The sequence below is a fragment of the Lathamus discolor genome, chromosome 2 (genome assembly GCF_037157495.1).
Source record: "Lathamus discolor isolate bLatDis1 chromosome 2, bLatDis1.hap1, whole genome shotgun sequence".
Classification (NCBI taxonomy): domain Eukaryota; kingdom Metazoa; phylum Chordata; class Aves; order Psittaciformes; family Psittacidae; genus Lathamus; species Lathamus discolor.
In genome coordinates this window covers 10,300,526-10,327,048 of record NC_088885.1, presented here as the reverse complement: position 1 = coordinate 10,327,048, position 26,523 = coordinate 10,300,526, and the positions used below count along the sequence as shown (strand labels likewise).

At 41.7% G+C, this 26,523-nt stretch overlaps 1 protein-coding gene and 1 long non-coding RNA gene across 6 annotated transcripts in view; one reads left to right on the top strand and one right to left on the bottom strand.

Annotated features, from left to right (window-relative positions):
* HECW1 (HECT, C2 and WW domain containing E3 ubiquitin protein ligase 1) overlaps positions 1 to 20,269 on the top strand; it is a 253,047-nt gene extending 232,778 nt beyond the window's left edge. For 4 of the 5 annotated variants that reach the window (XM_065665693.1, XM_065665696.1, XM_065665692.1 and 1 more), the window contains 6 exons: positions 134 to 232; positions 1,637 to 1,766; positions 5,693 to 5,839; positions 7,184 to 7,298; positions 8,522 to 8,720; positions 15,126 to 20,269. In XM_065665693.1, coding sequence (XP_065521765.1) covers positions 134 to 232; positions 1,637 to 1,766; positions 5,693 to 5,839; positions 7,184 to 7,298; positions 8,522 to 8,720; positions 15,126 to 15,237 — 802 coding nt within the window. In that variant the 3' untranslated portion in view covers positions 15,238 to 20,269. Of the gene's footprint in view, positions 1 to 133; positions 233 to 1,636; positions 1,767 to 5,692; positions 5,840 to 7,183; positions 7,299 to 8,521; positions 8,721 to 15,125 lie in introns of those variants that run through there. The other variant, XR_010609789.1, reaches the window with a different exon arrangement.
* A 3,086-nt stretch (positions 20,270 to 23,355) lies between these two features.
* LOC136007660 (uncharacterized) lies at positions 23,356 to 26,396 on the bottom strand. Its single transcript, XR_010609790.1, has 2 exons — positions 25,066 to 26,396; positions 23,356 to 24,202 (listed from the first exon to the last, which is right to left on the bottom strand). It is a non-coding gene; the product is annotated as an uncharacterized LOC136007660 (long non-coding RNA).
* Between the last annotated feature and the right edge of the window lie 127 nt (positions 26,397 to 26,523).

Genomic DNA, 26,523 nt, shown 5'->3' with positions numbered 1-26,523 from the left:
GGTGTTAGGTATCTGCTTGGAGAAAAAGAATTAATGTAAGAAAATAAGAAGCAAAACCCGTTGCTACCTCTGTAAGTTTCTGTGCTGAGTATCTTGAGTTACACTTCATTTACTCTGTATGTTTATATCCCAGGTTCAGGTTCAGTGGTCGTATTCTTGGCCTTGCTCTCATTCACCAGTACCTTCTTGATGCTTTCTTCACAAGGCCGTTCTACAAAGCACTACTAAGGCTGTAAGTATCAGCATGCAGAAACTGTGCAGAAACACTGATCCCACAGTGAGTCCTGCAAAGACACAGAGCCTTGTGGAGTTGCTTCAAGCACTCTGACCTTCAGGTTCTTTCCATGTTTGGTTGGTCTGTGATAGAAAACAAACATGTTTTAATTTTCCTTTACTTTGTCCAAGATCCTGCCTTCCATAAATAGTATGTTGGTAAAAATGCATAGTAAGTATAACATTTACAAACAGACATTTGAAAGTACTGACCCATAATCCCACAGTTTACTACTTGTTGATAAAGTAGTAACTTACTGATGAAAACTTATCAGACTTCAACTATGTGGAAGACTGAAAAGTATCTTTGATGTAAAAAATCAAAATAACAACAAAAAAGGGAGGGAAGTCATATTAAGAAAAATACATAATTTCTAATGCCTCACTGGTGGAACTGGGTTTCATTCTAAAACACAACTTGGGTTCATTAGGTATGCTCATGTAGATATCAACAGTGAATGTTTCTTCTTGGCCTTGTACTGTCTTTTATACTAGTAAGCAGAAGCTACCAGTAATATATTGCTTCTAATGTCAAGTTTATAAGGTTAATTTTATCTGACAATCTGTCCCTCTTTATAGACTGCAGTAAGTCAAGGTACATAAAATTTGCAGCAATGAGAAAAGCCAGAAGCAGTAAGTTCAGACTGCAATTAAATGACAAAGAGCAGAATAAAACTTAGCTGAAATTGTTCAAGTAAGATGATGCCAGGTCAACAAAGATACTTGTCTTAACATCCTTTGAGTTCTTTAATATGTATTTAATTTATTAATATTTTTTTAACAATGATTGTTGCTGGGGTCCAAACAGTTTCCTCTCTGTTGTACCTGAGCTAGTCTGGAAATAGCCTGAAACCTAGAGTGCTCCCTGCATCGTTACTGCCCTTTTAGGAGGTTTGAAACCACCTGCCCTTTCAGCAAACAAAGCATGCTCCTTACTAGCAGAAGTTTAGGCTGCTTGGTCTGCCCTATGTCGGTCTTGTGTGCTCACCTCGAGGATGATAGATATGTGGGAAGCAGCCAGGCACAGCATGGTGGAGCCCATCCATCCTGAAGGTAAGCATGTGCTCTGAGGTGCAGGGCATCCTGAAGATTCACGTTAAATCAAGCCCCAGGGGTGCCCTCTGACAGCAAATAGTGCAGGCAGCCAACAGATTTGGCCTTGAGCCCAGCCATGCAAAGCAGTTGCAGAACTGCTTTGAGAGGGTCTGTATAACAGGCTTTGATGTTAACAAAACCAAATGAACACCAGCTTTATGTTGGCTCTTCAGCACAGATCTGTTCACATTGTTAGTAGTAAGTCCATCTGCCAATAGTCATGGAGTCTTATGTACAACTACATCTTTTTTTCTTGCCTTGCAATCAGGCCATGTGATTTAAGTGACTTAGAGTACCTGGATGAAGAGTTCCATCAGAGTCTGCAGTGGATGAAGGATAACAACATCACAGATATCCTGGATCTCACCTTCACGGTGAACGAGGAGGTGTTTGGACAGGTGAGCACAGCTATGTAAAACATCTGAAAAGCCAGTCTGAAGCTGACAGAGTTGCACATGATGAACATCTTTCTGTCAGAACAGATCCTTTAGCCTTTCAATAACGTTTCCTTCTCCTACCTTCTGATTCTTTCAAGCCACTTGTTTCAATGCAGATGTTTATTCCTAGGGTTTATCATATAAAATACCAACCCCCTACAGGCCTATTGAGCCACACACTGATGAGCATGAGGAATTCTCTGAAGTGGAGTGCAGCTCTTCTCACCAGGGTCTGGTTCACACAGATGTGGCATTCAGTGAATGCAAGCAATGTAACTTAAAGCTGATGTGACTGAAAGGGTGGGGGATTAGGAGGGAAGAAAAACATCTGGCAGGTGGTGTAAGACCTGGCAACTCTCACCATTATTTTGTCTAAAAGCTCCTTGTTAGATTCTGTGTCTTTTACCTTCCACCTACTTAATAACTTGGTATGTACATCCATTTATTATGCTTTCTACCATTCAACTCTGCCTTAGTCAGATAAATCTCTTTAACCTGGCTGATCTGGATAACTGTAACTTTAAATGGGGTGCAACCCTGGCTTAAGTCCAGACTGGCCATGGGAACAAGTGTCTCCTGTGGGATTCTTTGGCTTGCACTGAAGCCCTGGTGCTCTTCGGTGTTGTAACCCATGCTAGATTACAACTGTCTCTGGGAACCCTTGAAGAGACCCAAAGCAATATCCAGACCAAGATTAATGACCTCCAAGGAGATATGGAAAACCAGAGGCTGAAGAACCAAGCTCACCAAGTACTGCAAGTTAACTGGAAGTTAACTTGTATAAGGAGCAGACACACGGTGTCAAAGGGAAGAGAGTGGCTCTTAGCCCTTGAAAATGAAGTTGACAGTAGGAGTTTGCACAGAGCTAGGATAGCTCTGTGAGCCAGGGGAGAGGTGACTGATTTCTGAAGGGAGGAATTCTGGCCCTGGGAGTTAAAGGGCTGCTCAGCTATAAGCTTGAAGGTAACAGAAAGCATTCAAGACTTGAGGGGATATTTTCAAAACTGAACTTAGGTTGTTTATAGTACAAGGTTATGAAGGATGAGCAGAGTCAAGGGTGAATGAAATTAAAAGGATAGGACAGAAGAATTTAAGTAAGAAGCCTCTGTAGGAACAACAACCCTGTTTCTCCACAGACTTAAATGCAGGGGGGTTTCATGAGCTTTGAGCTGAGAGCTTGCGTGACATTCAGTTGACAGTACAGTGGTTTCCCTGGAAGGTATGGCTATATAAGACTAATACACAAAGACAGACAGAAATATACTGACATATTCACACAGACAGATGAGACAAGTTTGTATTTACATTGGAAGATTACAAAGTTGAATAAGAATCTCAGCCTGAATGGCCCAGACACATCTGAAAGTAACATTTGGCGCATTAATTACTTGGTATGCTGGCCCCAAAGAAAAGAGCTAGACAATTACATAGCAGTCTGTTGTGGAAGATAAGAGATGACTCCAAAGAGAATAGAAACAAATCACAATCTGTTGTAGATACTGTGATATGAAAGTGAGAAAACCAGAATTTTATGCCAGTTGCCATGTTGCCTAGTACTTTATTTCACATGCACTAGACATAACCTTGCTAGATCTAGGGATGGGGGAAACAGTGGTTCTCACTGTGAATTCTGGCTGTCAGAATCCAAGAGTCCCAAGTCAAAATGAGATTTTCACCCTTCTGAGGTTTGCTAAGTGCTGACAGCAAAATAAAGAAGAAATCACAGTCACGTTTTATGCTCACAGATGGATCCCAGTTGGAAATTCATGCGTGCCAAGGGTATCTGACCACTTAAATGCCATCTGAGCATTGCTTTGCTGGGTATGTGTCCAAGTGTAGGTCACAGTGGGAGCTCTGCTAATATTTGAGAAGCTGTAGTTCGAGGGTTGGGTAAGGGAAACAAGAAATAGTGGCTTTTTGAGAAGCTGTAGGTGGGTTACAGCCCTTTTGTCCTGCTCCACAATTACTTTATTATGGACCAGTCACTACTTCTTTCATTTTTCCTTTCTTGTCTCATTTCTGATGGGTGTTTAGCTTTAAGCTTTTCAGGCAAAATCCTCTTTCTTGGTACCTTTTTAATTGGAATTTACTGCTGAGGAGTTCCAGCCTTCTGGCATACTGGTGCCTGGAGCACTACTGTAATAGCAAAGATTTGAGAATTTCACTTACAAGAGTCGTGTCTGTTGTGACCCTAACTACTTTCTCATGCTTTTACCCAGTAGGAGGTGTTCTTTAGGCCTGTCTCCAAGCTCTATATGTGGACACAGCCTCTCTCTGAGCCCTGGCAATTGCTCCAGTCAGGTTACAGGAATGGGCAAGATTGCTTGACATATCTTCTTGCCACTCTGAAACCTGATTCTGAATTCTAGCTCTAGTTAATGCCTCTATGAACAAGAAAGAAAAAACAGGGACACATTGCTATTGATTGCCTGCTTCCAGTTGTAGATAACCATTGTATTTGGAATTGTATGGATAATGACAAGTTGAAGAACTCACCAGCATGTCTGGGTGTTTGTGGGAAGTCTTGCAACTGGACATGTGGACTTATGGTCATGCTTTAAACTAGATAGCATTTAGTCTTTAGTTTTGACAGATGTATCTTAGTGCTGCACAGTATTGAAGAAGCCAGCATGGCAACCGGGCCAGAGTGTTGCCCCCTGGACAGTGCAGCGTTGCTTGTATAATGGTGATCCATGACACACATTTGGGAGTTTAACCCAAACTAGCTGAGAGTTCCTAACTCATTACATCCAACCTTACTGGTTCTTGCTGTTTCTCAACAAAGCTACAGATTAGGTGACTCATTCAGTGTTTCCGTAATTCATAATGTTACAACAGGTCCCTCAAGCAAAGTGACCTAAATACTATATATATGCTGTGTGCTCTGTTGGGCTAATAAATAGATAATAATATAAATAATATGTAAATAATACAAATAATGAATATGTATTCCTGCAGCTCATTTGCTATCTGTGCTACACATCATTGTTACAGCAGCAGAAAACCGAAGAGGAGAGCAAAACATTCTTCCTTTTAAATCCACTAGAGTTGGCTGTGAAAATAATTGCAAGATAAATACTGTTTTCTATCACGTGAGGAGTATGTGCTTGCTGGGTAGAATCTAGATTGATTCCTTAAATCCCTTCTCAGTTTTAAGCCTTAGTAACCCAAGCCAGCCAAATTACCATTAAAATGCAATGAAATGCTGTAGGTTTTGATATAAAACAAAGAAGTAAGTTATTTTAGTACAAACACAGGTTTGGATGGCTGATACAAAATTCTGAATCCCACAGTGGCTGTATTTGTCCTCTATGCAGGGTGCTGTACAGCTTTTGTTCAACTAGTGTGTTGGCAGTATGCATTTTGTGATAGTATCTTTGGCTACTGGGATTTCTGAGTAAACATTTTTATTAGCACTTAGGGAAGGATAACACTTGTTGCCTAAGAGACAAGTAGATATCCCTTCCAGTTGGCAAAACAGGCTCTCCATCCTGTTGTTGCCTGTACTGTTGCTTGGATAATCTACAGCAAGTAGCAAGCTGGTATGGTAGCAGCTCCTAGAAGGGGAAAGCAGAGGAGAAGGACGAAAAGATGGACCAGAGCGGCACATTGTGTATGGCTTATGGATGGTGCTCCCTGAATCACTTTTGCTGGTACAGTTTGGAGTAACCTAAAGGTCAGTCCAGCTTTAGCCGAGGATAAGGCTCTAGGGCAAGGCCTGAGGGGTGTCCCTCATTACCCTTTCTGATTCTACTGCAAACGAGCAGCAGGCCAGGATAAGAAATACGGCTGTTAGGTTTTTCACTTGCATTTTCAAAGTACAAGTCAAATTTGAAACAGAGTATGAGCCATGCATTGCTACAGCACTTCTTGTGTCTGTTCTGTAGGTGACAGAGAGAGAGTTGAAATCTGGAGGAGCAAATACAGCAGTGACAGAAAAGAACAAAAAAGAGTACATCGAGAGAATGGTTAAGTGGCGAGTGGAACGAGGAGTGGTTCAGCAAACAGAGGCCCTGGTCCGTGGCTTCTACGAAGTAAGTAACAAAGAGATGTTCTTATAGTCTTCCATTCCTCATCTGAATGAGATGAACCCATGGTTAAACTGTTCTTCAGCAGTACCCTAGGAAATAGCTAAACAGACACAGATGGCAAGGAACTGGAGTGCCTGGATCAGTAGAGACAGGGACCTTGGATATGGCATGTTTAGCATTAAGGGAGAAAGAATAGAAATGTGTATTCTGAATATGATGAAGCGTAATGAACAAATGCTTTCTGTTCACATAGTAAGAGAAGTAGGCATTTGCAAATTTTGCTTTACCCTGCTGTGATACCTGAGAAGATCATGAAGAATCGTACACTTTGGTGTATCTTTAGGGACTCATCCCAGTAAAGTCAGTCCTAGGATGCAGTCAGCTATTATCTTACTGATATTCATGGATGCTGCTCTGTTGTTGTCCCTGGATTTTGGTAATTTATTGTTGCTCAAGACCTGGATCTGAAAACATTCTTCTGACAGAGCTGCTACAAGGACTGCCAGAGATGGGACAAAAACCTGTGGCTTTGCTGACCAACCCATGTAGTCACCTATTCTTGCCTCTTACTAAGCATATTCAAACATATATCTTGCCCTGGCAGCTGTACACTGTAAGTAGAAGTTAAGGGCTGTCTTGCGGAGGGAAATAAGAAAGAATGGCAGCCCTGGAAAATAAAGCAGCAGATAACAGACACGCAGAATACTGATAGCTGATGGTTCCAGGGAATTGTGCAATGTTTACAGGGAGTGGAAGTCAGTGAGGGTGGATTTGTAGCTGAACAGACTTGATCAACCCTTTCCTGTAGAAAGGGGTTGGTAAGTGACTCCATATGGTTTACTAAAGTGTGCATATGGTTTGCCAGCTTTTTTCTCCCTGTGAATACTGCAGGACGTTAAAGCTTTTGGTTTCACATAATGAAGAAAGTGAACCTCAGATGCATCTTCAGTGGATGAAGACCTGAGGGCACTCCTATGCAATTGTAATCAAATTCCAGTGTGAAACAAATATAAAATAAATTGTTTGTGTCACAAATCCAGTCTTTGACTATGAAAATCACTCGTCAGAATGAGTATAGCAAGAAGAGTGTTCTGCACACATGATGCCCTGACACTTGTATTGTTTCATTCTGGCCAAATCTCATGTGTCACCATTGTCTGCAGCTCAAAACATCAGCAGACTCCCTAAAGAGGAGCACAGATTTATCAGCAGAGGAAAGGAAGTCAGCTGTCAGCATGCAGACTTTGTCAGATTAAAGAGCTGGCCATCAGAGCCATAGGTTTACAAGATACTGCATCTGCTTTATTTCCAGTCTGAAACTGTGCTTACAAGTGGTTTTTGTTCCAGGTTGTAGACTCCAGGCTTGTCTCTGTTTTTGATGCCAGAGAACTGGAGCTGGTTATAGCTGGCACTGCAGAAATAGACCTCAATGACTGGCGAAACAACACAGAATATCGTGGAGGTAAACTGCCTGCTGATACTATATATTGACTGATTTCAGTCTAAAACACGAAAGACTTTGTCCATCTCTTCCTTCTGTCTTTCATGAAGGAAATGACCCAGTTTGTTCAGGAATATTTTGAGTAATAACTCATGAAGTAAAATCTCAGGTTTGGATCAACAGATGTAATAATAATGAAATTGCTTCTGCTACTTCTATCCAGGTTTTATCCATAATTCCTACCTTCTTAACAGAACAGGAATTTTGACTAATAAGGATTGAAAAGGATTTGCAGTATTAGATTTTAAAGTTGCTTAGATGACTGAATGAACTCCTGGCCTCACTGAAAGTAGTACCACAAGTTCTCTTGGCTTCAGCACGGACCTGAATTTCACAGTTCCCAATTACACTTCTACAACATACAGATCTTGCTTAACCATCCCCTCAGCCTAAACTATGGCAAATTGGAGTTTTTATCTCTTCTCCTCTAATGGTTGGCCTGGTCTTGCTTTAAACACTGAGCAGGATTTATCCAGGCTGTCTTGGACGATGTATAAATGTGAAATCCACCAGTTCTGCACTACGAAAGGGAAGTCCCCGAGGTGCACGTATTCTCCCCTGAAATACAAGGTGTAAGTCTTTGCTGCTGATGGCCCAGCCTTTGTGTTACCTTGAAATATGCAGCTTACCACAAGCACAGCCGGTCCCCTACTTTTTTTCTGGTTAGCTATTGAAACTAAATTCAGCCTGGGCTTATCGTGGCTTTCACTAGCACAAACCAAGGCACAGAGGCCCTCAGGTGGGAAGTTTGCCAGGGAAGGGCTTGTGGCTGGAAACTCCTATCCGTATGTTCAACACTATTGCAATACAAAAGAGATTTTATTTGGGAGCCAGAGATTGTTAAGTCATTAGGACTCACACTGTGTGGTATATCGCAATTGGTCTTTTATGCCTCATGCAGGTAACCCCTGTTCTTGCCAAAGGATTTGCAAGAGGCCAGTGTACCTCAAATACATATTTGAGTTCCAGGGTTTCAAATGACTTAGTGATATTACAGTACCCAGAGCCAGGACAGGATGAGGGCTGGAACCTATTGCTCGTCAAGAACAGGATGTATTGTTATGTCAGGATCTTTTCAGGGAGAAACCCACTGTCCCGTGATAGCAGGAATGCCTTTTGATGTTACACTCACTTCCCACTTGGCGGGAGTGATTTGAATTTCTCTCTTGTGCTTCTTGGTTTAGGTTACCATGATGGACACATTGTAATACGGTGGTTCTGGGCAGCAGTGGAGAGATTTAACAATGAGCAGAGGCTCCGGTTGTTGCAGTTTGTCACTGGAACATCGAGCGTGCCGTATGAGGGCTTTGCAGCTCTCCGAGGGAGCAATGGGCTGCGGCGCTTCTGTATAGAGAAATGGGGGAAAATCACCTCCCTCCCAAGGTATGTCCTAGCTAGGATGTAAAACCAGAAATGCTCTGGGAAAGGTGAGCCTGGTACTTGTGTCTCTCTGCCAGTGAAAGATAATGAATGCAGTGAGGACATCTTAAAACAGCAAAGAACAATTATGAGTTTGTTCTGTAATTACACTTGGATAAAAGGGTTTTCTTACGCTGCCTTCTTGATTTGCAGGCTCAACTTAAATGTCTTTGAATCCTGGGAAATAGTTAAGATCAAGATTTCCATTGGTCCAAACGTGGTTCTCTTATTTTTATTCTGGAACAGATTGAGAGCTGATTCTGTTCCCTTTACTTCCAAAATACCAGTGAAAATATGTGTGAGTTTACAGAGCCATGAAAGCCAGAATCTGTCTCTAAATTTTGGCCAGAGGCCTGAGTGTAATCCCTTCCTTTGCTCTGATGATTCCACTTTTTCATCACAAAGAAGCTTGGGGAAGGACTTCAGACCATGTGGTGATAATACCCAATTTGTTACATCTAGTTCAGTCAACCAGCTAGAAGCAGATGAGCCATAATGTCATAGAGAGTCAACAGATTTCACAGTGCTTCCCAAAAGAGAGGTCATCTTCCTTTTCAGAACAAAGGGGCTGGGGTACAGAGGGGTGGTCTGACTTGCCTAAGGCCACCCAAGAGAGCCATAGCAGAGCTAGTGATATGTTCAGCTTTGAGTTCTTCTCCAGCACTCTGTCCATGACCAGCACTCATCCATCTTCACTGAAGTGAGTCACTTGAACATCTTTACAGTTGCCTGAGGTTCTGCCCCACTGAGATTACAGAACATTTTTCATGGGGCTGCATCTCAGCACCTCTGAGATACTTTTGCTGCGTGACCTTTTTACATAACATTTGCCCTCCAAAGGATGCTTTCCTGGTTACTTGCCATCCGTGTTGTTTACCCAGAAGCATGCTATAACACATGGACCTGAGCAGACCTCCAGAGTCCTCTGGAGAGGCAAAGTCCAAATGTGTTCACCTTCTTAGTCCAAGCCTGCTCAAGCCCATGTTTATGCAGTGGGGAGACACAGGAGCAGACATTCAGAGCTGACATCTTATGTGGACTCCCTCTAAAGTCAGGAAAGTAAGTGTTTTTAAGACACAGTTCATCTCACCTGAACACAGACTTTTACAATAGCTCAGTTGAATCACACCTGGTACATCCTGATTTATCTCCATTGACCATAAAGGCTCTACAGAGACTATATGGAGAGCTAGAGCCTATGTGAAAGCTAGACATATAGGCACTGAGATGTAAAAACAGATGAAAACATGCAAGGTCAGTGAGATGACTCGTGCTGTCTGAGCTTCAGCCTGCAATGTGGAGAGAAAGCCTGAGAGTTACAGTTTGCTATGTGTAAGCCAGATCCCCCTTTTTTATATATATATAGGTACAGTTCGGTTCTATGTAAGGGTTTCAGACCTTACCAAGGGCATTCCTGCCTGCAGACAGGCAGCAACTGGAAGTCACGGACTTACGCAGCATTCCTGCAGAGATCAGTTTTCACTCTTTCTGGGATGGAAAGGGGTGAGGAGGGGAACCTTAGCCACAGAAAATGCCCTGGGCTGACCCATTAAGTTCTGAAAAGGTAATTGGCCTCTTTCTGCTCTGCTTAACTTCCTTTGTGAACCCAGGCAGTGCTTATGGCCCAGATGCAGTTAGCCCCAAGATATCCATATTAACGACTTGATGTTTGTCTGCTGATCACCAGACTTGTTGCTCTCCCTGAAAGAGGCCTCTTTTGCAGGTGAAAGTTGTTAGCACCTTTTAGAAGTCTTAGAGCTCTGCATTCATTTTAGCCAGGGGAAAGAGAAACAGCACTTGCTCATGGGGGATAAACACAGCTTGATCACCCTGAATTATTACCTGCATCTGTATGAAATTATGGGGTGCTGCCAAGTATACACAGTGTTAAGAAGTACATAAAACACACAGGCTAAACCTGGAGGTTCCCTTAACCCTTAGTCAAGCAACTAAATAAATGTTATTTAAAACTTTCTTTAAATGCCTGATTATGGATTGCTCATGTTTGGTTAGATTTACTTACGTATTTACTTAGACTTAGAGGCTAAAAGAAAGTTGTATGTCATATCCTGTAGGCCTTTTGGCTCTGTGATATGCTATGAGTGTAACTAGCTGTTTTAAATAAACCACAATAAATTCCCTTCTCCCTCTAACAATTCCTACAATTTCACAGTGAGGGTTACCTTTGCTCCATGCTCCATGTCCTAGGAAAAACCCCAGCCAAACAGCTTTCTTGTGTCTTAGCAATCATCAGATTTAGTCATTTATGTGTTTAGGTGTGGATTGTACCTCTTAATTACTGGCTTAGTTCTTAGGCCATGACCCAATAAATGTGATGCTGTGAGGATTGTTATGGAAGCTTGCCTTAAAGCTGATGCATTTGGCTTCCCTGACATGCAGGTAGCTGGTGGGTCACTGGGGATAGGTTAGCCTGGCCTTTGGGTTTTCAGCTGTTTTACAAAGCACCAAGATAATTTTTAGCTCTATTGGGAGAATCCAGGACTCTTTTTGTATTATCTTACTGCTGCTCCAGATGTCTAAAGCAGTGAGACAGCTCTCCTATACGTCTTGTCCTTACGCTTTGGCAATGGAGCATGAAACTGCCATTTGCTTATAGTAAGCAAAGATGTGATAAAACCAGCCACGCATTTGCACTTGTGACAGCACCATGGCACTCCCAGAAAAGAGGCATGGTGTAAATATCTTAATTGCAGCACTTTCTGAAGAACAGCCACTAATACATAATGCCAGAGTGCTTCTTGAAAGCACTGAGGGTGCAAGACTTTCTCAGTGAAGTTGAAAATCTGGTACCTTCATTCTAAATTGGTGGACTTTTTCATCAGTACCAGTTCCTCTACATGAACACGGTGATGCTGGTGTAATATGTTCATCTAATACAAATAAAAGTTAGATTACACCAGTAGTTCATTTCTGGAGTGTGCATGTGTACCAGACGTGTTATTCCTATCTACATTGACTTTGAGACCACCCATGTTAGAAAGTCAAAGTACCGTACAGCTCAGAGATGTGTTCTAATCCCAGATCTCTTGACCCTAAAAGGCTAAAGCAGATTCCAAAGAAACTGCCAGATTTACAGATCTGTCAGTGTAAATTTGTTCATCAAGGTGGAGTTTTGCTCTGCCTGTCCAATATACAAAGCTTTGTCCCGAAATAAGGGAGTTGCATATTTTACTTTTTGTAACTGGTTGCCTGAGTAGGGATGGATGGAGGATTCTTCCAGCTATAGCTTCTTCTGAGGCAGGAAGCCTCCCTTCAGGTCCCCTGGGTCATGCAAGGGCCACGCCTTTGTTCCCCAGCAAACACTAATGAACAGACACAGCTTGCTCCAGTGTTGTGGGAGCACAACTGCTGGCCCAGAAACCAGTGCAAAGAACTAGCAGTGTTTCCTACTGCAGCTGTAGGAGCCAAAAGTTCCCTTTTCTTAAATCATCAGCCTGCAGAAGTGTTCAGTGCCTAGAAATGCCACTGCCCCATCTTCTGTTTGTGCTCCTCCCCTGCTCAAAACCCCTGTCAGCTCCAAGGTTATTTCTGTTTGAGTATCAATGAAGTAAGTACCTCAGTGTGAATCCCAGTGAGTCAAATAATCACGTTTGACACAATGAGGTCACTTTTCCAGCAGTGCTGAGCTGCAACTACCCTTTCATCAAACAAGATTTTCATTCAGCAGAATAATGTAAGTGATCACCACCACAGTGTCTGCAGGTTGTGCATGATAAAGATTATCAGTGCTAGTAAATATCTGATCTTTTGTAAGAGAATTCTGTCCCTGTCTGTTAGGTGATCAGGTATTTAATCACACCAGAATACCATATAGCAATTAAAAAAGTGACTACAGAGAACTTCATTCTCATAATTTCCATCCTTCCCATTGGACTGTGTATGCTTTGCTGTCCTTTATCATTCCTTATCTCCCATCCCTCTTCTCTTTCCTCTTTTCTCACATACAATAGAAATACCAGCTATGAATCTATATTCAGCTATTAAGCAGTGGTTCCCAGGCAGCGTGTAAAAAGTTGATACCTGTGAGTCCTGAGGTTGATCAAAGAAGTGTTTGTGGGTTCTTCTTTCTTCTAAAGAAAGCAAGGTGAAAAGGAGAAATGCCCAGTTTCTGCCTGACAGGCATGGCTATGTTCGAATGCAAGCCTTATGTTAGTTGATAAATTTCATCTCTAAGTAAGGTAGGAGGGGGTTCTGTACACACTCACTGCCTTTTTTGGAGTGAAAACATTTTTTCTACGAAGTTGTTCAACTGGAGAACAGGAGAGCAAAGTGCTGCCGTTTCTAAACATGGTAACTTTTTCTTCCTTTCTTTGTCATAGTTGCTCCCCATAATAAATTCCTTGAGAGGCTGTAAGTAAACCTTCTAAGACCTTCTAAGCAAGAATGTAAACACCAGTCAGTGGCTGCAGCTATGTCTGCACTGCATAGTATGACGTGTGACAGCAGTGTCTGAGATGCTATGGTCTCATATAGTAAAATGTGCCATGGTTAAGTACCATACAGATCAATTACTTTAGGTTCAGCAAGGTTACATTAGCAGAATCCACACCTGAGCCACCCTAGAATCATAGAATTGTGGAATAATTTGGGCTGGGAGGGACTCCCAGTTCTGGAGCCAGGCAGCTGATCTCCTCACGACTGACTGTCTCTGAATGGTGCTGTCTTGCCTATGATAAGCACGTTCTGAAAGGACTACAAGAATCCCTCAGTTAGTAACTCCCAGTGGTTGATACGTATTGGCAGTTGTAGAAACAACTTGTGCTGCCAAAGGTTGCTGAGATAAACAATAAACAGTGCAGGGCTATTCACGGGTGAGACTCATGAGCTGCCATGTTTAATTTCAAGAGATGCATTCAGTAATGGCTTTATTAATGTTCCTTTTTCACTGACTCAAGTGTGCCCAGCTCATTCCCACAAATTCTGTGTTTATTGTACACTCTGAGAGAGTGATCAGCTAACAAATCTTCATTCAGAAAGGGAAAAGGATGGTAAAAGTGCTCCTAATTGAAATGCTGTGATACAGTGAAGATTACGTGCTCTTGGCTATTTCAGTTGCCTGATTGCTTCACCATTGGTACTTGATAAAACTCTCCCTCTGAATCTGCAAGTCTCAGGCCAGCCCATGTATCAGTATCATGTTTTTCTCACTCTGTGGGTGGCCTAAGGTAGCATGGTTTCAAATAGTTTCTCCAAGGTAGCTCTTCTGCTTCAGTTTGGAAGAAATAACATTGAATTATAGTATGAAACAGAAAAGCTGAAACAACTTCATGGCTTCTATAAATACTAGGGACCAGAAGCTTAGACATTGTTAGCCACTGAGGCTACATTTTAGTCAATTCACATTCATTACAGGAAGCAAGAGGAAACAGAAATGTTTGTAGGATCATGTAGAACTGCAAGCTGACCATACAAAATGAGACTATTTCAATGAAAACGTGCCCCCAGTGTTTGTTGAATGAGCTTTACAGTTTTTCAATCAGTTGAAATGGATGAACTGTTGGGGCAGGGACTGTTGCTTTGCTCCACATTTGTATAGCCCCTCACACAGTACAGTCTGCATCTGGGTCTAATTGCTGCTAGCAGAAAAGCTGAAACAAGGTGGAGATTTGTGAGGAACCCATTCCACGGGTTCTTGTGAAGGTGCTGCCAACTTGGGGTAAATACAATGATAGAACTGTGGGCAAAGAGGGTCATCAAGTTGGCAGCTTGCTCTGCACAAAATGTTTTGCTTTTACCTTGGCTATTACAAATAAATAGCATCTAAAGGCCAGCCCTGCAGCAGATGGCCAGCAGCTGACTTACAGGAGCGTTTGCAGCAACCTTCCTTCCATAGCAGATCACTGAATGGTCTTTTACCAATCAGCCCTACCTCACTATAAACACACACTGAGCCCATTCTGGCAGTAGAGTTCATCACATTATGCTTGTCCACTTGTGCAAAACTTGCCGGTTGCTCATGCTGGATGTACAGCTGAGTTGTATTTTTTGGGGGGAAAAACTCAAAGCAACCAAAATAGTGGTTTTCTCTCTATCTGGGCCTAGACCCCATCTCCTCAGTGACCTCCAGTGTTCTTTATATGAAGACCCCTACAAGATCTTTGCAAACGTCGAATGCAGAGATAGCAGAGAATGATGTTATGTTGATACTTAGCTTCTCTTTGAAATATTCATGTGTATGTGCATTGCAGTACCTCAGAATTTGGCGATTTGTTGTAATAGTTAGAATTTCTTTTTCTCTCCTGAATGAACTTGAATGTTTTGAGTCTCAGTAGGAACTTGTTTTCTCAGTTCTTACTTTCTCTAGTTATTTAGATTAAACTTAACCTGAGACATATTTTCCTTTTGCAGGGCACACACATGTTTCAACCGTTTGGATCTTCCACCTTACCCCTCATATTCTATGTTGTATGAAAAGCTGCTGACAGCTGTTGAAGAAACTAGCACCTTTGGACTTGAATGAGGGGGTTCAGGCACCTCTGGTGTTTTTCTGGCTGATGATGTCACCTTTCCTGTCCACCATCATTTGATCTTGGTTTCCCATGTTTTTAGTTTTGAAAAACAAAGAAACAAAATCAAGATTAACAAAAGCTGTGCATGAAGAACTGCCTCCCTCTAAGATCTAACCTTCATGCTTTCATCCTCTGTTTCCAATGGACTGCTAGTCTGTATGCAATAGAAAACCAACTGTCTCAAGGTTTCTGTATATCTCTACATACCTCCATTAATAACAATGAAAATACAAATGCAAGTTACACTACACTTGACCAAATGTTAATAAATGTTTACTTCCACCTACGTTGATTAAAAAATAAAAAAACCCTCATCAGGCATTCCAAGCTTTTATATGGCCACATCTTCTAAATCAATTCACAGCCCATCTTACTTCTTAACCGTTGAACCCAGTACTAGGAGCTGGTCAAATGTATCTTCATCCATCCTTGTTTTTCTCTGTATGTATTGTCCATCCAAGAGACACCTATGAGCAAAACTGACATTTTTATAGATGAACTCATGATCCACATCACTTGCATCAGCTGGAACTGGCCCAGACACATGGTGCAGATCAGACCTTCAGAAACTAAAAAAACCAACCTGTAACGCAATGCAAAGCATAACAGCAATTGTTACGATTGGTACTTGCCAGCACTGGAGAGAACTTGCACTTCAGAGATATTGGGAGGGGCATCTCCATTGTAATGTTTACCACATAAGAAGCACAAGGTTGTGCACATTCAAGATGGATGTTTTATTATGTAGCATAAAGGATAAGGCTCCTTTACCTTAGTATTGTATATGACAAGGAAAAGGAGAAATAAGAAGAATGTTCTACTCTGACGAATACCCTTGGGTTCTGTTTACCAGGTCTCTGTTTTCTGATGTTTAAAATGCTCCTTTCCAAATGAGAAGTCTAGACAATCCCATCCCCTGTGTCAGAAGCCATTTATTTTCTGTGAAGCTGGGCTAATCTGTGGTTGCTGGGGACAGTTTTCACTTCTGTCGTTTTTCTTTTCTTGTCCAGTGGAAATCTCCGTAACCTCAAGTGTGGTCATAGACAGAAGGTTTTTGCCTAGGGTCTGTTAAATGAGAAGCTGCAGTGAATGAAGGTGCTAGTCAGGGATGCAGGGGACTGTAACTCTCTTTGAGTTAAGACTTTGTTGCGCTTCCTCTTGGAGTAAGCCCAAAGGCCCTCTGGTCATGCTAGGTACCGCTGAGCTAAAGATCAAGCTCTTGTTAACGGCAGGCATAACCCTCTTCAGTTGGGTGTACTTTGCATTCCAGCTCTGAAACCAGGGAGCGAGAGGTAAACAGCAGAAGACTTCGGGTGGGGTTTGCTGAGGCTGTTACAACCAGCCTCACTGCTCTGATTGTGTTTTATTTATTAATCTTTGCTGCCCTTGTTTTCCAAGGCTAATCTCAGATTGAAAGTGTTTGTCTTAACTGGGAAAAGGAATACAAAGTATCTTCTGACACTAACTATGTTAAAGGATGCATGAAATATGAAGTGAGAGACTTGTGAAGGGTGAGTGAAGGTAAGTGAGAAGGTAACATCATAGTATCTAGCAGCTCACATGAAATACCACACCCCCCTGGGGGCTTGTTACTGGTAGTTCTGTGTTAGCTATGCTTCAGAAAACTGTAAAATCAGATCAGTTCAATGTCTGACACATGTAATTCCCGTAAGTTTTTTCCCGTAAGAGAAAAGAACTGGACGCTGCTTTCCCACATATTTTTATGGTGGTTATACAGAAACTCATCGCACTTGAAAAACTGCATTCTGAGAGTTGTAGATCATTCCCCCACTTTTATTCTTAGGCCAATAGGTATTTGAAAGGTGGTGGACCCAAAAACACGTCTCTAAGCAGAAATAGTAGCTTTTGTCAATGATATATAAAGTATTTGGGATATTTAAATTGCCCCATTCATTCCATTTCTGTGACATTTCAACCACTTTTATACTAATTTACTGTATGGCTTTTACTGAGAATCTGTTTTATAGTATGTTGTTATTCTTACTGAGTAGTCGTATTCCAGTTGTGTATGGAGGCTGCTGCTACGGGCCAGCATCATGGTACCAGACACTGAAAATGATGCTCATGATTTCCACACACGAGCTCTCAGGCGTCTGTTCCACATGACCACCCCCACTGCACAGCAGAAATGGAAATCTTCACTTCTTTCTGAAGAGTGATTGTCATGTGCACAAGAGTTACATCAGAGCGAGTCACACCAGGAGAGAGTGAACAACCAAATCTTCCAGTGTATGTCATTTCTGCCTCTTCACCACTGGGCTCCAAAATCCAGCAATTCCTGTATGGTTCTTATTTTATTGCCTGGTGATGTTATAAAGCCACCTGCACTATGTCAAAAGTTGGATGTCTTCCAAAAATAGAGGAAAAGAGAAGTATCCAACTGCTTGGTCCATGTTTGGCCAAGGCAAATAGTGCATCAAGAGCTGTCTCAGTAACATAGCAAAAAAAAGGAAAAAAAAAAAAATCTCCAATCTTTACACAGTGTATAGTGAAATTTTTTAAGTCTTGAAAAGCTATATTTTAGTAAGAGAAAAGGGAAACTATTTTTTGTAGCATAATAAAAGATGTTTGTATTTCAGAGACAGCATCAAACCCCACTGATTGAAACAAGGAAAGCTTTCTCCTGAAACTCTTCTTCACATGTTCTGGGACTCGCCACACACTAAGCTGGATTAGGTGTTACACATCTCCATGGTGTTTGGTAGATAGCGTCTCAAGCACTTCATGTGTTCCTGCTCTGGGAAGCATTCAGCATAGCTAGCTGCTTCCCATCAAAATCCTTGGTCCAAGCTGTCTTTCTAGCACACAGCTGAGTATTTTTTGAAGGTTACTTTCTTAGGTGACTGTGGTGACATCAAAGTGACAAGGTCATGCAGATTTCCTTGCAAGTTTTTTGGGATCTAAAGCAGGGAATAGAGGAAGACAGTGTCTATTTTCATTTTTTACAGGAGAGAAAATACCATACCCAGCTTTTCTTGCATTGTACCATTCCAGTCCGTTCCTCTCTCTTCCCCAGATGCACTATCCCAGTGGATTTTCAGACACTGACATCATCTCTAGGATATCCTTATCGATACTGCACACTGTTTTTCTCCATTCATTGCATCATATCATGGGCAGAATCAGGCCTCAGTCTGGAGTGAAGGGAAGCCATGCATCCAGGTGGCACTGCATTGTTAATGTGAGGCAGCGAATGGTGCTAACAGGAGAGAGGGAGGAGCCCTTTCTCCCTTGACCTGCTATTTAACCTGCCCATTACGCAATTAATTGGCTTTGTTGTTATGCGTGTGCAAGGCATATACCCTTCCTAGTTCAGCTTTCAATTCAGATGCTCTTACTCATTTAATCATCTGTGCCCTCCCCAGGTCTGCGTTTTCATTTGTAAAACACTGACTGTTAATTACAGAATTTCTTGTTTCATTGCTTTCCCACAGGAAAGTCTGGAAGATATTCCATAGGGCAGATTTACAGTAAAATAACCTGTTCAGCTCAGTTCCCTTGGAACATGGTGGGGGCTATATTAAGAAATGACATCAACAGCAGTAGATTTTAAAATGCAAATGAAAAATGGAATAGGCAAACTGACAGCTTTTGTGGATTTCAGTTTTTGATAGGAACAATGAATATTGGTAATTTGTACACTTGGTTTCAGAGGGTCCATATGTTTCTCAAGGTGGCTGTTGTGATGCCATTAAGGGTAGAGGGAGGGAAAGGGATATTTTTCTGTATGAAATTCTGTTGCCGTACTAGCATTAAGCTGAAGGTATGAGAATGAAAATAGGTATTTTAAATCACTGGTAGCTATTCTACCTTGACGTCTCCCTGACTGTTCAACCACATAAGCTATGCAGGATTTGATCCAGTACAACCAACCGTACCTTACTGTTAATTGCGTCAGGTCTAAACCTCACAGATGCTGTCACTTCAGTTTGCAGTATGTTATGTGAGCATTCAGTTTCAATCATGTAGCTGCACATATTCAGAACTTGACTTTTACGTTCCAGGGACATCCATGGCTATCACAAGGCAAGAAGTGAGTGAGTGGTCCAAAGTACATCTAACAGAGAAATCATGCTTTTTGTACAGGTCTGGCACAGAGGGCTTTTTTCACCCAGATTGCTCAAGTGCCTGTGAACTGTAGCTAAGGTTTGAGTTCGTAGTCTAGTCTGAGAGACAGCCTGTGGGAAGGGGGGTGTTTGTTGGGTTTGTGTTCTGTTGTTCTAGTTTCACTGTAACAAATAGTTGACATACCTCTAGTTGAAAACAATAGGGTACTGAATTTGGACATGAAAACTGAATAAGAAATAGGTTAAAATATACATGCACAGAGGATGAGTTAAACTCATCCTTCACTGTTAATCCTGTGACAGTCTGTGGAATTCCAGAAGGATGAATTTGACTGGAGATTTGTTTCATTTCTGTCGAAATAATAATTTGCCCTGTCTCCATAGTAATATTAATAGAGCTTCCCAGTCAAGATTAAACACTTTCAGTCCAATGCAGACCAACAGATCTTTCTATGACAAATGCGGTGCTTTTTGATTATTATTCTTGCTGTACCTCAGTGTTCATCATGAAAACAAAAATTATTGCAATATACTAAATCTGGGAGAGGATTTCCAGTTATCACAAGGTCCGAAAGATTGGATTGTTCCTTTCTCTCTAGTGAGTCATGTAGTTCCTTTGTTCTAGTAGAAAAACAGATGCCTGTAGATAGTAGATACTAGGTATAGTAAATAATGTTACCATTAGCCAAATTCCCTGCAGCTTCCGATTTATCTAACAGAGATGTCTGTTATGGGTTTTGTTAAAGACTACATAAAGTCAATGGAAGGAAAGGTCCTCATTATTGGACTGATTTTGCTTCTATTGACAGAAAAATGTCACATGATACTCAGGCTGTGCTTTCTATTCAACCATATCATTATAGAGGAATGTCAATAAAATCACTTTGTTATGGCATTGTGTGGACTGTCTGTTACAAATAATTTGCTTTGTAGAGGATGAATTTTACCAGAGTGGATGGAAAGAGGCACTAGTTAAAGTCCACTGATGTAAGTAGTTGCTCTTCCAGGTTCTTCCCCTTTCTGACCGCTGCATTCAGGTCCTTCCATTGCTTTTGTTCAATTTTGTACATGCTTAAAACTTGAGGTTCTCCACGTAAGTGTGCGTAACCAAAGCCCACATGCTCTCCTAGACTAGCCTAGAGCAGCCCTGCATTGAAAGTATGTGAGCTTATTCCTTGCTGTAGAAAATGTCTGAACAGAGAGACAAAGAGATGTATATGCTCCTTACACATTCCTCCCTTCCAAGTATAATTACTGCATTATAGGTATGAAATGCAAGTGCAAAGATGATTTCTTAATAGCATATGCTGGGTCTGCATTAAGTGTTGACAGCAAATAAATAGTAAGATGCTCTGGCATTCTCAGTATGTCACACCCATTTCTTTACTGCTCGTCACTGTAATATCTCAGGCATGCTTCATTAGCACATTCCAGGATAGATTAACACGCCTCAGATACACAGTCAGCACACACCTTGCTGACCATACCTGTTTTCTTACATAAACAGCACCTCAAGAGGGATCATGGAACAATATGAAAGATGGGAAAGCTTTAGAGGAGGAAGAATTTCTATGAGGAAAAATATAAACCCGTGGAAGACTCTCCAACAAAAATGGTAAGCATATCTTGTATAAGACAAATCAGTAGCAAGCAGAAACTGTGACTATGACAACTCTTAGGAGACCTTTCGCAGTTGGCACTGCATTTCATCGTCTGAAGGAGCACAGTTCCACAAGCCCCTGGCTCTCCTGCATCAGGGAAGTTTGTGGTGGCAAGAGTAGTTTGTGGTATGTGCTCATGAAATCCAGGTCTTAAACTTCTTTGTGTGATTGTTCATGTATGTGAGGAGAAAGTGGAAGGAAAGGGCACATGTGATACTAAGCTACTTTCCTTTGACACTCTCACATATGAAGGGAGGAAAACTCAGTATTTACTAAAAAGTAGTGAGATGAGGTACTGATGGTCAGAGTACATCTGAGGTGTCAGTTTAGGTGGCTTTTACCAGAATCCATTCTATGATACATGTTATTGAACTTCTGTTAAAACACAGCAGCAGTCCACTTGAAGCCTCCATACATACGTCAGATGTCTGTCCTGGTATGCTAACAAAACTCCATAATCTCATAGGACATTACAAATCTATAATAATCCCTTCCCACCCTGAGGTAGGAAAGTCATAGTTTTTTGCTACAATGGACAATAAATGCACTTGTGGCTTGGCATTCATTCTTCTATAAGAGGCCAGACTGGACAATAGCTGGAGAACATTGCTGGAGAGCAGTGGAAGACAAAGCCGCAAAGGATCTGCTGTGTCTCCTCTAATCATAGATCCTTCTTGAGCTGCAAAGCCACACTCTTTTATTATTTTTTTTTAATTTAATTCTATTAGCCTTCAAAATCAATTTTGCCTGAAAATAACCTTTCATGGGTGTATCAAAAGAGGAGCGTGTGACTTCGTTTGTTTAGTTCCTACCCTCTTGGAAATAAGTTTTGAAGAAAAAAAAATGATAGATTATCTCATCTGAAACACTAGACTTGATTCTTATTTATACTAGGCTTTGGTGTAAAACACATTTGTTTTAACTTTAGTATAAATGAAGCTCATCCCCACAGTGCCCTTTGAGACTGAATAGAACAAAAGTCACTGAAGAACACAAAGATTGCAACCAATGATGTTTTTTTCCTGAATTGCTGGCATGTAGGATTTAATTTAGTTAACTCCTGTGGCATAAGAAGATAGTGGAGCTCCATGCAAAAGTTTTCTGCATCAATGCTAAGCAATAGTAATATTAAGGTCACTTTTGCCTTTCTTTCTGTGAAGAGTAATACATTTTAGGGACATACCTTCAGCTTTTAAGTTGCACAGCATGAAAATAAAGGATTGGTTTGGGTTATCTTCTTTCCCAGTTACAAAATTAATCAGTTGTAAGCAAAAAAAAAATGCTCTGAATACTCTGTTGTGGGACACTGATAATCTGGTTAGTCAGTTTCAAAATGGACCACAGATAGTAGTTGAAGAACTATTGTTGGCTGGGATTTCCTCATGCTGGTCTTCCAGAATCAAAACAGCGTACAAAAACAGGGTACAAAAACAAATAAGTGGCACATGCTCTTGTTTTTCTGTTTTCAGGATTTAGTGTGCTTCAGCCTGTACACAAAGCAGTATAGGTACCTAACCAGCGTGCCACATGGAGTCATCGTTTTTAGATAACAGCTTTTCAGGAATGCAGCTGGGGCAGCACTGGAATCTGCTTAGGAACTTTGTTACAGGCTGTGATTTGACTTCAATACCTCTTAGGTATGTCTTAGCATTCAATCCCATCAGTGACTTTTTAAGAATGACTGAAATTGGTAATACAAATTACTTCATAAGATTATAATTACAATGTGTGAGGATATGTTTATTGACAGCTTTGGCATCTTTGGCAATTGAATATAATCTTCCCTGCTTTAGGCATGTTAGTTGACAGCTTTAGTGATCTAAAATGCACTGATTAACACAAGTGGGAGCTCAGTTTAATCCCTACTATTGTGGTATGTAAAGCACGCAACATGCCTTTTGGACATTATAATTGTGCTTCAGCTATATATTTTAGTCATCCTAGTGCACGAACTGAAACAGGTTATCTTTATGCTCTGGACACAGACATAAGGTGAATAGTAAAGCAGCCTGGACTTTGTAAAATATGGTCTGCCTAATTTGTGTAAGATGAATCCGTGTCTGGAACTGCTTTGGCACTGAAGAAAAGCTGTGAAACTGCTCTGAGGACCATCCAGTATAACTTCTGAGGACCCATATGATGTGTTTTTCAACTGGTAAATTAATGTTATTATACGTAAAGTTCATATTCAAGTGGAAATTTCTGCGCAATATGAACCTGTGAAAGTATTTTGTAAGGTTACTCTTAGGTTCTCCAAGTATATCTGTCCTGGGAATGCTGAAATCAAACCCTATGAGCAAAAAAATAAGAGGCATACATATTGTTGCAATTTAAGTAGCAGTTTATATTAAATCTCTCACAAATACACAGATAATTCAGTGAGGCTGGCAATAACGGTGCCTAGTGCTGCCACTTAGTGGAGCTGTGCTTTCCTTCCTTAAATTAGAAAGTGAAGACTAGTAATGCTTTTTTGTTGCAGCTGGTAAAATCCTCAGTTGGTACAGAAGTGTTTTGCAGTGGTGTTGGGTACTCAGAGCTCTTCTATAAGTGCCTTTACATGATGGCAGGAAGCATTCGAGGAATACAGGAGTGAAATAACTCAGGTGAGGAATATGTACTCTTTCTGCTGCTTCATAGATAAAACAATCACATCAGAAAATAGATACCCAAATAACTAACTTCATCTGGAACTTAAGCAGCTTGCAGAAATTCCAGACACAGAAGATCATGGGTTTCTATCATTATGGAAGTTGAAATGATGGATTTAGCACCTGTAAAACAATCTTAAGTTATGTGTTCTGAGCTATGGATGGTTAGATTTCATGTTTCTGTTATAAATAGACCATGATGACAATTATTATTATTATTTTGGGTAACTCATGTACAAGTTGCTGGAATATATTCATATTGGGAAGAGGAACGTCCCATGAAGATCAAGCTAGAGTCAGACTGGTATAACTGAGCAAAGCTCATGTCCCCACACAACACATTTGATCTGCCCCTTCAGGGCAGAATCGAAATTGCTCTTTCACTCCAGTGCATGCAGACATAAACTGAAAAGGACATTCTTTCAAACAGAATCCCTGTGGTGGTGTCTTCCACCTCACCTCGTGTTTTTCGGCTTCCAGGCCAAACAGAGCTCATGAGAATGAATTCCTTGGAAGCTCCTGGCAGAAAAGAAAAAAAGAGATAAGAGTTAATGTTATCTGTACAAGAAGAAATCTATGTTTGTTGTACCATCTGAATGCAATTGAGCATATAACAGCTATTAATATTTCAGTGATTGAAGCCGAATATCCAAACAACAGAAAGAAAATCATACCTACTTTATCGGTAGGTAAGACATGAGAGCAACCAGTCTAGATGTGTCTGTTAGCTTATCTCTGAATAAATCAAGCATTGTTCATATCCGCATGTTTCCTATTCACAGGTTCTCCCTGTGTGAATAGCACATACAAGCTTAAGCTGCAGTATTTACAACTAACATCACTGCTTTTTTAATGCACAGGTGGAACTACAGTGAGTCATAAAGTGTGTGTTTATCCTTTCTAGAGGGAAAATGTAATACAGCATATATCGGCTCCATAATACTCTGGCAAAAGGCAAAGCATAGGCTGTTCTAAGGCTAGTGCATAGTAAAAGTGGGAAAAGATTTTTTTGGGGGGGTCAGTTTTCAAGACAGTAAAGCACAGTTTATCTTTTTGCCATTTTCTTCCTCTTTTGTGGGTAGTTCTTTACAAGAATGCAACAAATCCTCCTTCCTGTTCTTCTAAGAGAGTGCTCATGTTGTTGGTACTTTTTACCCTATGGAAGGGGAATAGATGAACTTATATACTATATGGAATAAAAGTACTTCCAGATAGGAATATACTCTGGAACTATATTCCAGATAAACTCAAAACTCACTGTAAGTTAGATACAAATATATCTTATATTTATCTGAATAGAATAATCATACGTGGTGAAAAAATATAAGCCCAGCAGAACCAGTTGAGATTTTTAAAGGCATTTAAGAATATAAAAGTCATACTTTATTTTAAAATATGTCCAGAGAACCTTAAATATCCCAAAGTATTTTGAAGTGTTCCCAAAGTGTTACAAAGGTGCGTTCATATTCCAGGATCAGTAGCTGCATTCCTTTTAGTTAATTGTTTTGCAGGTTCCCTTGCTTAGGAAAATGCCATTGTGAAAGCAAGTGAAGAAGTAGGAAATATCACAAGAACTAAGCATCTGAAATCTTCATTTAGGGTTAACGTGCTTTCAAGATGTGCTCTGTCAGGCAACAACCTTCTCTCTGTAGTAAACACCTCTGATGTACTTTCAGATGTAATGATTTCTTAACCCCTGTTTAATCCCAATGGTATTGTTCAGTAACAGTCAGGCCCTGTTACAACTTAAGTGATGTTCTGAGTGGAAAGCACATTGATACCGTAAGTCCTGAACTCTCTATTACTCCATATACTGGTCCTGGAATTTATTCCTAAACTATTTCTGCAGATCGGATTTGGCATTAAGTGAAGGAGGGAATTCCAGAAAGGTGCCTTATCAGCGATTGCACTCCCATCCCTGATCGGGGTTTGGGCTGAATCCTTTCCTGTATGTTGCCCTGTTTCTTCATTAGTCTCTTCTCCGCGCTCTGGATGTCGGCAAAGAGATCCTGTGCCCTCAGTGGAGACAAACACTGCAGCACTGCCTCAATAAGCGACTGCCCGTCAGGAGCAGGTCCCTTCGGCACGTGCAGGAGGGAAGCTGGGCGGCAGCGGGCTCGTGATGCACACGCGGCGCAGCCGTTTATCAAGCCTCTTCCAGCTATGCTCATGTGGAATCCATGAGGCAATTTCCACCGTCCCACAGACGGATGGCTGGAGGCAGTTCCTGCACACCTCATAGGGACGTTTAAGCTCAGGCATGTGTGGAGGAGAGGAGCTAATCATGCCCCAGCGCCGGGAAAGGCTTAATTGAAGCTTGTGCCTTAGCCACCGCAGAGGCCGAGGTTTCATCCAGGGCTCAGGTTTTTTCTCCCCTTCCAAGCTGCTGCTGCCCCTTTCGTGCTCACCTTCCTTCAGCCTCGCATCCCAGTGTCCCCACGATGGGCCCGAGCGCTGTGTCACCGTTCGGACATGCCCCGTACGACCAGCCTTTGCGGTTTTACCTCAGGCTTCGCTCTTCTGAGGGAGCCCTGAGGCGCTCCCTCAGGGCACACCTGAGAGACTTCCCGTGCCGGCCAGGCCGAAGAGAAGCGTGATCCGAAGGCAAGCCCGTGCCTGGCCGGGCGGGAGCGCTGGGCTCAGATCCTCACCTCGGCTTTATCAGCCCTGAACGCCATCGCTGCGGCCACCTCCCGCCCGCACCTTAACGCCCCTGCTCGCTTCCAGCGGCCGCCGGCAGGTGGCGCCACCCTCCTGTCCCTGCGGGCGCCGCGCCCCGCCCCTCGCTGCCCTCCCTTCCACCAAGGTGAGGCGTTCAAGGGGCGGGGCTCCCCGCCTAG